Genomic DNA, 12,884 nt, shown 5'->3' with positions numbered 1-12,884 from the left:
CTTCAATAGCGACACAGTATATATTACCTGCTTTTCTTGTATTAGGCAATTTTTGCTATCAAAGCTTGTAACCTGACTGTAAAAGCTACATAAAACCAGATGTCCAAAGTGCCATTCTTCCTTTGCTTACCACATTAACAACATTCACAAGTGAAAAATTCCAGACTAAAGGTACTGTTGGTGTCACTTGCGAAAGCATTTTTAATAAATGGTAGAAAATAAACATAAGTAGAATCAATACTATCATTGAGAGGGAAAACATCTAAAGCCTAATTTATGAGGCTTGTGACCAAAACTGGAACAGATAAAGCCCTTCATATAACAATGTTCCTATTTTAGATTATATTCTCAGAAATATCAAGACATTCCAAGACAAAGAAGTGTAGTCATGTGCAAGGATTAATGTTTATTTAGCGCTGAGAGGCTTATTTTCTTTATCTCGTTGTGTTGACGCAGTGTTATATCATGCTTTTGTGAAGGTTGTAGTGTGGCCTTGGGAAGAAAAACAGGATGTAATTCAGGATACTAATGTGTATAGATTATGCTATGGTTTAATGGTGTTATTGCTGCTTCTCTGGCAAGTACTGTAGATTAAAGAAAAAATGGTCATGCATCATTTAATGAGCATGAGTCCTATGGCTTTCTCAGATTGAATTTAATTATTCTGTAAGAACCTAAGAAGAGCCTGTTGGATCAGGCCAATGGCCTATCTAGTCCAGCATCCTGTTGTCACAGAGACCAACCAGATGCCGGTGAGAAGCAAACAAGCTGGACTTGAGTGCAACAGCTCTCTTGCCTCCTGTAGTTTCCAGCAACTATTATACATAAGCATACTGCCTCTGACAGTGGAGGAAGAGCACAGCCTTCATCGTTAGTAGACACTGATAGCCTTATCCTCCTTGAATTTGTCTAATCCTCTTTTAAAGCCATCTGAGTTGGAGGCCATCACTGCCTCTTGTGGAAGTGAATTCTGTAGTTTAACATTGTGCTTTGTGAAGAAGTACTTTTCTTTTGTCTGTGCTGAATCTTCTGTGACTCAGCTTCATTGAATGTTCCTGAGTTCTAGTGTTGAGAGAGGGAGAAAAACTTTTCTCATCCACTTTCTACACCATGCATAATTTTATACACCTCTATCATCTCTTACTCACCTTTTCTCTAAACTAGAAAGCCCCAAATGTAACCTTTCCTTATAGGGGAATTGCTCCATCCCCTTAATCATTTTGGTTGCCCTTTTCTGAACTTTTTTCAACTCTCCAATATCCATTTTTCAGCTGAGGTGACCAGAAATGTACACAGCACTCCAAGTGCTATGATACTCAGTTGCCTACCACCTCACAGCAATGTCTAACCATCCTTTTTTATTTTCTTATTGTGCATGACTCTTCAGAGCTGGAGTGCATGTCTTCATGTTTTGTTTCCTTTTAACACCAAAACCCACTCCTGAAATTGTGTGTGTGTGTGTTTGTGCCTGGACACAGTAGACCATACAGGTAAGCAAAGGGAGGAGGAAGTCGTGCTACAAAGGATACCTGTGACTGTCTCCTTCCCTCCCCCCTTGCCATATGTGAATACTGTGGATCTTAACAACCTCTGCCCAGTCTCTAATCTCCCCTTTTTGAGCAAGGTGATTGAGAAGGTAGTGGCTGCTCAGCTCCAAGTTTTCCTGGATTAATCTGATTATCTAGACCCTTTCCCTTCAGACCTCGTCATGGGACAGAGACTGGCCTTGGTCATCCTGCTTAATGACCTATGCTGAGCATCAGACGGGGGGAGTGCATCCCTGCTGGTGCTGCTGGACCTCTCGGTGGCTTTTGATACCATCAGCCATGTTATCCTTCTGGGCCATCTAGCTGGGATGGGATTGGGAGGCACTGTTGTACTGTCCTGTAGGCTGTGGTCCTACTTGGCAAACAGGTCCCAGAAAGTAGTGCTGGGAGACTATTGCTTGACCCCATGGCTGCTGGCCTACAGGGTCCCACAGGGTTCCATTCTGTCTCCCATGCTCTTTAACATCTATATGAAACTGCTGGGAGAGGTCATCCAGAGATTTGGAGTACAATGTCATCAATATGCGGATGACACACAACTCGTATCTCTCCCTACCACCTGATTGCAGGGAGGGAATGCTCATCTTAAACTGGTGTCTGGAGATTGTGAAGGGCTGGATGTGGGCTAACAAACTGAAACTCAATCCAGACAAGATGGAAGTGTTGCTGGCCAAGGGGAAATCAGCACCAGGAATAGGACTGCAACCTGTTCTGGGTGGGGTCTCACTCCCCTTGAAGGAGCAGGTCCGCAGTTTGGGAGTCCTCCTGGATCCTGCCCTCCTGCTTGAATATCAGGTGGCTGTAGTAGCCAGGAGTGCTTTTGGCCAACTCAAAACTGGTCTACCAGCTGTGCCTGTTCCTGGAAGCAGTTGACTTGGCCACAAGCACTGGTGACATTGAGGCTTGATTACTACAATGCACTCTACACGGGGCTGCCTTTGAAAATGGTTTGGAAATTGTAGTTGGTTCAAAATGCGACAGCCAGAATGTTATCTGGATCACAGTGTGGGGATCATGTCATCCCTGTGCTTTATTGACTCCACTGGCTCCCAATTTGTTTCCAAGCCCAATTCAAAGTGCTGGTTTTGACCTTTAAAACCCTAAAATGGCCTTGGACCAATGTACCGGAGGGACCGCTTACGCCAATATGTACCTGCATGTGATTTAAGATGAGCTGCCTTTGGTCTCCTTTGCATGCCTGGAATGAAAGATGTTAGACTGGCAGGCACACAGGAGAGAGCATTTTCAGCCGTGGCCCCCAAGCTCTGGAATACCTTGTCCCAAGAAGCCTACAGTAGGGCCCCGCTTGTCGGCGCCCTGCTTGTTGCTGTTCCACTAGTACGGTGGCACCAGCGGGGCGATCAGCTGTAGTGCAGGGAGCTCGCGTGCTCCAGCTGATCCCTGTCAGCTGTAGCGCAGGGAGCTTGTGCACTCCAGCTGATTGCGTGCTACAGCTGATTGCACGCTCCAGCAAATTGTGCACTACAGCTGAGTAGGGTCCCACTTTCCAGCAGTTTTTGCTCTGTGACGGGAGCCTGGAACGGAACCTGCCATATGAGTGGGGCCCAACTGTAATTTGATCCTTCCCTGACGATGTTACAGAGACTTCTGAAAACCATCTTGTTCCGGAGAGCACTTGGGAGGGACTGAAGGTATAGCTTAAAACTGATTTTATTTTTTCCCCGTTTTAGTTTTACTTCTTTAGTCCCCTTTTAATATCACTCCCTTAGATATCTTAATGTGTATTTTATGTATTTTAATCCATTTTAGTGTTTTTTTTATTGTGTGTGATTTTATTGTGAGCCGCCCTGAGTACCCTGTTGTAGAGTAGAAGGGTGGGATAGAAATATTTTAAATATAAATAAATAAATACTGTGCATAATGCTTTTGTCTCCCACACAGTGGAGGGCAAGGCCGCCCACATGCAGGTGAGCCCTCAAAAAAGGTTGGGTGCTCCACTCCAACCCCTGTTGGCCAAATACTCACATGCACTTTGTCCTGAAGCAGGGATAGGAACGTCTGACCTCCAGATGATGCTGGACTTTAAATCCCAGTAGCTCCAGCCGCATGGTCAAGGATGATGAGAGTTGGAGTCCAGCAACATGTGGATGGCCACAGGTTCCCCAGCCCGACCTCAAATGATTGCACAAGAAACAGCCACTGAATACAGAGTGCTTCACTACAGCCTCCAAGGAGGAAGGGGAAATATGCTCACACTCACTACAGTCCACCATGGTGGTGGAGAAAAACTGAGGCATTGGTAGTGGCTGAGCACTTAGGTGGCATCACTTCACTCACTCGCTCATGCGCACACACATTGTGGATCCAGCTCTACGGACTATGTATGCTGGCTGAGTTATATTCTGTTTCCCTACCTGCTCTCCAGAGACCACTCTCTAACAGGAACAGGATCCCATTCCATGCTGCTCATGAAGGAGGCCCATCCCATACCTAGCAGCAATGACCAGGATGCTCCTGGCTGTTTCTCTTTGCAGTTGTTAATCTACTTGGTCCAGACAGGTTACCTCTGCAAACTCCATGACAGACAGTAATGCAACAGATGAATGTGTTCCTAGCATGGAGCTAGCACTGTAAGGAACACTGCACCTGCTATTCTGCTGTCTGTTGGACAGCTGTCCAAGGCACAAGAGCCCTATAATCTGACATGCTGTTCAATAACCGTTCTGACTTTGCCATGTCTGTTGTTTCGTTGTTGTTAGGGAATGGTAATAGGGATCCCTTTCCTATATACTAATAGAATCTGGCTTCAGGATTGCACTTTGGGGAGGGTTGTATATAGGCTTGAGGGCAGTGGCTTCTCCCCTCTCTGAACTTATTCCCTGGACTGTGAGCGGACTGGGTGCTGCTGTGGCAGAGTGTTCAGTTGGGGTGGGGTGAGAGGAAGGAATGTCTTGTAGCATTGTGGCAGGCCTAATGGGCAAAATGGAGGGGGTGGATTGGTCATGTGGGTTGCTGGGAGGGAAAGGGAAAGGGATGTGCCAAAAAGGTTAGCCGGCCCATTGTTAGCAAGGCTTCTCTGTAGATGTGTTTCACATACATACATACATTCTAGGAGTCTTGTGAATTAGGATCTTTAGACATTATGGCTATAGTGCATCTTGGCAGATTTACCCAGTAACTTACACTCCCACAGGTCTTAAAATGGGGATATTTGTTGGGCATATATACAGAATCAAAATATGCACATTTAACACTTCAATGGGGAGCAGCTCAGTAACAATACATAATATCTGTTAACATGAGTGATAACACTATGCATTTCTTTGGTGTGAAATAATAAACTAAATCTTAATGATAATTAAGCTAACACACACACACGCATACAAACTAAACTAACTCACACACATGAAGGAGCAAGCACACAACGCATGAGGAGATGGTGGGGGGTTGAGTTCAGCCCAACTCAGGAAGGCTCTCTAGCCTGCGTTCCCCTCTCTGGGGCTCACTTTGCAAACTAGGCCTCAGTCATGCGCAGCTGGGCAGGGAGGACCAGAGGATGGTCTCTGAAACACAGTCACACACACAGTCAATGATAGACAGAAGGAGCAGAAGTGAAGACTACAGTTTGTAGGGAAAGGACTTCCAGAAGACAGGATAGTGAGCCAGATATACCTTTCCCAGCCCTGACAGGCAATCCTGAAGAAGGTAGAACTGTGGTGTGTTGACACTCCTGGCAGGACAGGCAACAGCAAAGGCAGGCTCTGAAGATGGCTAGGCAAGGTCCAGGGGAAAGCAGGAAAAGTAGTGGAGCCCTGGAAAGAGGTTTTGAAGCAGCTTCAGCAAGTGGGGACCTATGTTTCAGCAAGCAGAAGTCCAGAGATAGTGAAAGAAAAGCAGAGGTGTCAGACACCTAGATTCTGGCTGGCAAAGTGATTCAGCAAGTGGCTTCAGGCAGAGTGGTATTCAGCAGAGTGGATCAGGAGACCCAGAACCCACGCAAGTGATTCAGCAAGCAATTTTGTAATGGAACTGGGCAACCAAAAAATGGCTCCAGTTGTTACACCTTTCTGGGCAAAAGCCTCAAAGGAGATTCCAACACTGATTGGATCAGGAAGGTTTAATTCCTCAATTTTCATACCTATTATGAGTCCTGTGGTCAGCGTGATAGGCTTTTCTTTTGTGGAGCATTCACTCTTTAACTAGCTTGATAAAATATAGATTTGAACAGTGGGCTCCTCTCCTTGTTGTTGTTATGTGCCTTCAAGTCGATTACAACTTATGGCGAACCTATGAATCAGCGACCTCCCAAAGCATCGGTTATAAACCACCCTGTTCAGATCTTGTAAGTTCAGGTCTGTGGCTTCCTTTATGGAATCAATCCATCTCTTGTTTGGCCTTCCTCTTTTTCTACTCCCTTCTGTTTTTCCCAGCATTATTGTCTTTTCTAGTGAATTATGGCTTCTCATGATATGTCCAAAGTATGATAACCTCAGTTTCATAATTTTGTCTTCTAGTGACAGTTCTGGTTTAATTTGTTCTAACACCCAATTATTTGTCTTTTTCGCAGTCCATGTTATGCGCAAAGCTCTCCTCCAACACCACATTTCAAATGAGTCGATTTTTCTCTTATCTGCTTTTTTCACTGTCCAACTTTCACATCCATACATAGAGATTGGGAATACCATGGTCTGATGGATCCTGACCAGAGCTTGGAAAAGTTACTTTTTTGAACTACAGCTCCCATCAGCCCCAGCCAACATGGCCACTGGATTGGGCTGATGGGAGTTGTAGTTCAAAAAAGTAACTTTTCCAAGCTCTGATCCTGACTTTAGTGTTCAGTGATACATCTTTGCATTTGAGGATCTTTTCTAGTTCTCTCATAGCTGCCCTCCCCAGTCCTAGCCTTCTTCTGATTTCTTGACTATTGTCCCCATTTTAGTTAACTCTTTCAACTACTTTTTCCTTTAGGTCTCAAGCAGCCTCTTTGCAAAATGAACCAAACTGAAGCCATTGTAAAAATCATATAGGCAGGATTGGGGTGGAGTGTCTCCCAGGTTTATAGGCTAGAAGTCAGCCTGCCAACACCATACAGGAGCCAAACTATTGGTTCATGGAGCGTTCCTTCTGAATTTGGGAATTCAGAATATATGGCCTTGAATATAGGTAGAGATGTGAAGGCCTGGAAAAAACCTGGAAAATTTCAGAAAAAAACCTGGGTTTTTTCTGTTTTTTCCCGAAGCTGTTTTTGCGTTTTCCCCCCGAAAAATTGGAAAAATGGAAAAAAATGAAGAAAAAATGGATTATGGAATTATGATGAATAAAATGCTTCATTGAATCTTGCCCCCCCTTTTTTTCTCAGTTCTTTTTATGGGAATGGATGCTTTATGTCTGCATGACACTGTGGAGGATTAGCAGAGGCATAAATCATTTTCTTTGTTGTTAATGTTGATAGTTTCTTCTGTTTTTTTTTTAAATTGTGTTTTGCCTGTTCCTCATAAACTGGCAAAAGAAAAGAGGTTCCTTACAGTTCAGGTGTTCCTTATAGTTCAGGATCTTGTAGATTAGTTTGTTACAAAAAAAGTAAAAAAAATTAAAAAGTAAATTCCATTTGTAATAATTATTTGAATAAAATGTACTTTTAATATACCAAATGTGATAATTGTATGCCAAACCAACTTGTACATAATTACATTTGATGTTCCTGAAGTAACAAAGTGACTTTCAATCTGTAAAAAGTGCTAATATTGCATTTTTTTCCATTTTTCTGAAAATTAATTTTTTTCTCAAAAAAAAGGTTTTTCCCGTGGCTTCAAAATTTCTGGAAATTTTACATCTCTAAATATGGGTAATTGAAATATGGTCTGACCTCAGGTTTCTTAGTGTAGAAATTATGCCCTAAATTTGAACCAAGGACCTCCATCATGTAAACGCAAACTGTTCCACTTAAGTCTCTTTCTGCAGCCCCTGGCTTACTGATAGTATGACTGGATGTTGGGGTGGGTGGAAGACAAATGTTTCATGATGTGTATGATTGCTGTCTGTTTCTGCGGCCTAAGTGGTTAGGGGACTTGCAGTGTGGGTTCAGTCCTGGGACTGCTCTCTCTTTTGCCCCACCATTACTTTTTTTTTTTTTGGCCAAGCATACAAAATATAAGAAAGGGTGTAATCCCCCCTTCCTCCTGCTGGGGTTTAGACTAGGATCTCCTGTTTCCTAACCCTGTGCCTATGTGTCAGGCCCAGGATGTGACTCAGGAACCAGACCAGCGGTTGTAGTTAATTCGTGTTTTATTAGGGTAATGTCCAAACAAAGAGTGCGTTTTCTCATGAAGCAATACAGGGATACAGGTCCTGCGGCATTGGGAGAAAGTTGACAGAGCAAGGGACTTCTTCCCGCCTGTTCTTTAAGAAGGGGCCAAACGGGCGCGCAATCTTTCGCTCCTCCTTAACTGCCCCTCAGGTACTGCCCGCCTTCCCCCCCTTCTCTCCTGTCTTTTCAGCTGTCTGCGTGTGCGCGGTGAGGGGGGAAGCATCACCCCCTCCTCTTCTGAAGTTTCCGATTCCAGGATGGGGGATAGGGGAGGGGCTGATGGTAAACTGCCTCCCCGCTTTTCGGCTGTGAGTAGCCCTCCCTCTTCCCCCTCTTGCTCTGAGCCTGAAAGAGGGGGAGGCGTGAGAATGTCCAGGGAGGGCTCAGGCTCCCCGTTGCTAAGCGACCTTATCACTGGCAGTTCCTCTGTTTCGTCTTCGCTCCAAAGGGGGGAAGTTCCTCTCCCTTCCCTCTGCCATCCATCCGAATACTCTTCTCCCAACTCTCCGGGATCCAGCTCCCTGAGATTGGGACCCCAGCTCTGCATCCGACACCATCCCCCCTCCCAGGCTGTGCCCCCCTCCCCTTGTCTGGCTTGGGACGGTGGGGAAAACGTTGATGGAAAAGTTTTACCAATTCTGGAGCATGCACATCAGCTGCATCTTCCCATGATCTGTCAGCCACCCCATAGCCTTTCCAGTGAATCAAGTACTGCAGCTTGTGGCGTCTGATCCTGGAATCTAAGATCTCCTCAACTTCAAACTCAAGCTGCTCATTTACCAGGAGTGGAGCTCCGGGAGGTTCCTCCGGCCGTAACTCACTGGGAGGGGCGGCTTTCGTTAAGAGGGATCGATGGAACACAGGATGTATTTTAAACGTGTCAGGCAGCTTCAGTTGGTACGCCACGGGATTAATTTGAGTTTCTATTTCGAAAGGACCCACCCTCTTGTCTTGTAATTTTCTACATTTGCCCGGCATCTGGAGGAAGCGGGTGGACAGCCATACCTCGTCTCCCGGTTGAAGGGGGGGGCCTCCTTCCTGTGCAGGTCAGCAACTCGCTTGTACTCCATTTTGGCTTCGTTTAACTGCTGTTTCAGTGTCTGTTGCGCCGCTTGCAATTCCTTAAGGAAGTTCTCAGCTGCCGGTACCAGCATTCCTTCTGAGCTGCTTGGAAAGACTTTAGGATGGAATCCATAATTAGCGAAGAACGGGGTTTGTTGAGTGCTGGAGTGCAGAGAATTGTTGTAGGCGAACTCTGCAAAATGCAAATATGATACCCAGTCAGTCTGTTGATAGGACACATAACTTCGTAAATATCTTTCCAAAACGGCATTCAAGCGTTCCGTCTGCCCATCTGTCTGGGGGTGATGGGCGGAGGAGAGTTTTAATTCCATCTGCAACTGTTTCCACATTGCTCTCCAAAATTTGGCTGTGAACTGAGTTCCTCGGTCTGAGACTACGCTGTTTGGCAATCCATGCAGCCGGTAGACTTCTTTTATGAATAACTTGGCCGTTTCTTTAGCCTCTAAGGCCCCTGCACAAGGAAGAAAGTGTGCCATTTTGGTAAGTAGATCCACCACTACTAAGATGGCTGTCATTCCTTGGGACTTGGGTAGATCAGTTATAAAATCCATGGAGAGGTCCTTCCAGGGTTCGTGTGGGACAGGCAACGGTTGTAACAGTCCTGCTGGTGTCCCTGTTTGTGTTTTTGTCCGCAGACAGACAGAGCAGGACTTTACGTAACTCTCAATATTCCGACGCATTTTAGGCCACCAGAAGTCCTTGGCCACATTCTGAATGGTCTTGTAAATCCCAAAGTGTCCCGCTGTGATGGAATCATGACACTGGCGTAGGATTCTGAGCCTTAATTCCCCTTCTGGCATATATCTGGCGGTTTTGAACCATAACAGTCCATTTCTCCAGTGAAAGGTTACTTCTGAGTCTTGACCTTGTCCCGTCTCCTGCTGATATTTTAGCATGTCTGCATCTTCTTGTTGTGCCTTTTTGAGTTCCTCTTCCCATGAAGGCTGGCATACTCCCAACGTTAATTTCTCTGGCGGGATTACGTACTGAGTCTGGTCCTCGGATTCACTTTCTTTGTATTGTGGCTGTCTGGATAAGGCATCCGCTCTCTGGTTTTTGGCTTGGGCATGGTAAGTAATCTGGAAGTTAAACCTAGTGAAGAACTGGGACCATCTTATCTGTCTCTGGTTCAGCTTTCTGGCGGTTTGGAGGCTTTCAAGATTCTTGTGGTCGGAGCGCACTTCAATTCGATGAGAGGTCCCCTCTAGGTATTGTCTCCAATTTTCAAAAGAGTCCTTGATGGCCAGCAGCTCCTTCTCCCAAACTGTGTAGTTCTTCTCTGCAGGCTTTAACTTCTGAGAGAAGTACGCACAGGGGTGCAGCTCCTTCCCTTCTTGGTCTAATTGTAGCAGGACCCCCCCGATGGCAAAATCTGAAGCATCTGCTTCCACTACGAAAGGGCGGTTCGGATCAGCAAAGCGCAGAATGGGCTCAGTAGCAAACCTTCTCTTCAGCTCCTCAAAGGCCTCGGTGGCGTTCTCTGTCCATTGAAACTTCTTCTTCCCCCTTAAACAGTCAGTCAGAGGAGCTGTTAATTTGGAAAACCCTGGAATGAACTTTCTGTAATAATTGGCAAACCCCAAAACCCGTTGTACATCCTTTTTGGTGACAGGTTGGCCCCAGTCCAATATGCAGCTTACTTTCCCTGGGTCCATCTCCATGCCTTCCGCTGAGATTCGATATCCAAGGAAGTCTAGAGACTTGAGGTCAAATCCACATTTCTCTAATTTAGCATACAGGTGATTTTCTCTCAGTCTCTTCAACACCGTCTTCACATGCTGGTCGTGGTCTTCCTGGTTCTTTGAGAACACCAGGATATCATCTAAGTAACAGATTACATACGTGTCCAACAAGTCTCTAAACACGTCGTTCATGAATTTTTGAAAAATTCCTGGACTTCCACAAAGCCCGAACGGCATGACCAGGTATTCATACTGTCCGTAAGCGGTCAAGAATCCTGTTTTCCATTCATCTCCCTCCTTCATTCTGATCAGATTGTACGCTCCTCTCAAATCCAACTTCGTGAAGATTTTTGCAGAGCGCAGTCGGTCCAGCAACTCTGAGATCAGGGGCAGCGGGTAGCTGTTGGGGATGGTGATCTGGTTCAATGCGCGATAGTCGTTACAGGGTCTGAGTTCCCCCCTTCTTTTTCACAAACAATAGTGGCGCTCCAGCAGGGGATTGTGAGGGGCGTATGAATCCTCGCCTCAGGTTTTTATCCAGGAATTCCTTCAGGGCCTCCCTCTCATTCTCTGTGAGAGAGTAGATTCTCCCTTATGGGATGCTGGCTCCTGGCACTAGATCAATCGCACAGTCGTAAGGGCGGTGGGGGGGTAAAGTCTCTGCCTCTTTTTCATCAAACACATCTTTGAATTCTTCATACTTTGGCGGCAGGGTCACTTGCTCAATCTCTTGCACTGCCCCCGCTAAGGTGTTCTTGATTCCTTCAGGTTGACAGTTCTCCTGGCAATACTGTGAGGTGAACCACACCACCGCCTCCTTCCAACTTATTTTGGGTTCATGCTTTGCTAGCCAGGGCATTCCCAGAATCACCTCAAAGTTCGAGAGATCTGACACGTATAGCGAAATGAACTCTTCGTGCCCAGGGATTTGAAGTTTCACTTCCTCCGTGGCTTGTGTCACCCCTCCTGACTTCAGGGGTCTCCCATCGATAGTCTCCACAGCTAGGGGAGCGTCCAGTTTCCACCGGGAAATTCCATGACGCTTGACTAACTTTGCATCAATAAAATTTGTGGAGGCTCCACTGTCAATTAAGGCAGTGGAATTAAACACCACTCCTCTGGAAGTTGTAATCCGAATAGGCAAGACCAACACCCCCTTTGAGGGAGGTTGGATCGTTGGGGGGCCTTTATACAATGCTGCCCCCAGTCCACCGGCCTGCACGTGGACTGGGTGTTCTAGTTTCCCAACGGCTCAGCTTTCCCCCCTTTCAGTCCACAGTCTCTGGCCACGTGGCCCGGCTTTGAACAATAAAAGCATAAACGTTCCCGGCGTCGTCTTTCCTTTTCTTCTTCCGACAGTCTTGGCCTAGCCCCTCCCTGTCCCTCAGTTGCATTACCTGCCATCCCTGCAGAGGGAAGGGTCTTGCTGCGGGATGCCGAGGCTGAGTATCTCGGGACCTCCTGCTTCCTTTCCAGGCGCCTTCCTTCCATCCGGTGATCTATCTGTAGGCATAGCCGGATGAGCCCTGGTAGGTCAGCGGGGGGGGGAGGTCCTGGCCAACTCATCCAGGATTTCAGCATTTAATCCACTCCGGTACATAAACATCAGGGCGGCGTCATTGTAACCAGTTTCCTGGGACAGAATTTTAAAAGTGTTAGTGTACTCGGAAACAGTCCCTTTAGCTTGCTTCAGAGTGCCTAGTTGCCGCGCTACTGTTTCAGCTCTTTGCGGGTCTTGGAACATCTCGGTCATCTCCTGTATAAATCCTCTGTACCTTCTTAAGACAGTATCCTTTCTCACGAGATACGGAGTCACCCATTTTGCAGCTTCTCCCTCCAGGAGGCTAATCACGAAGGCCACTTTAGCCCTATCGTCTGGAAATTCCGTGTGCTTGACATCCAGATATCTCACATTGAGCCACGAAAGTTGCCAACTGATCACTTTGTCCCGCGTATTTTGGGGGCAATCCAATGGGAACCTTTACTATGGCAGCTGGAGGGGCTGTTCGCATCTGGTCTATCGTGGCCTTCAAGGTTTGATTATCCGTCTTCAGCGCCTTGACTGCTGCTAGCAGGGCTTGAACATCCATCTGCAAATCAGCTACCTTAGTCCTCAAGAGTTTCACTTCTTCCGTCTCAGAAGTGGGGTTCGTCCCCCCCGCTGCTCCCTTTGACATCTTGTCCCAGTCAAGTGAAGAGAGCGTTGAGGGTGATTTAGGGGGCTCTGTCAAGCTGTCAGGCCCAGGATGTGACTCAGGAACCAGACCAGCGGTTGTAGTTAATTCGTGTTTTATTAGGGTAATG

General features: G+C 46.4%; 1 protein-coding gene across 9 annotated transcripts in view; it reads left to right on the top strand.

Annotated features, from left to right (window-relative positions):
• The window catches only part of CDK19 (cyclin dependent kinase 19), a 183,507-nt gene that overhangs the window by 43,040 nt on the left and 127,583 nt on the right, over positions 1–12,884 (top strand). Inside the window, exon 3 of one of the 9 annotated variants that reach the window (XM_061623622.1) lies at positions 5,289–5,309. The exons of the other annotated variants lie outside the window; for them this stretch is intronic. Within the exon in view, the coding sequence (XP_061479606.1) occupies positions 5,289–5,309 (21 nt within the window). The remainder of the gene's footprint in view (positions 1–5,288; positions 5,310–12,884) is intronic. 9 annotated transcript variants of the gene reach the window in all.

The sequence above is a fragment of the Rhineura floridana genome, chromosome 4 (assembly GCF_030035675.1).
Source record: "Rhineura floridana isolate rRhiFlo1 chromosome 4, rRhiFlo1.hap2, whole genome shotgun sequence".
Lineage (NCBI taxonomy): Eukaryota > Metazoa > Chordata > Lepidosauria > Squamata > Rhineuridae > Rhineura > Rhineura floridana.
Note: the sequence above shows the minus strand (reverse complement) of the source record. Positions and strands in the feature narration are given on the sequence as shown.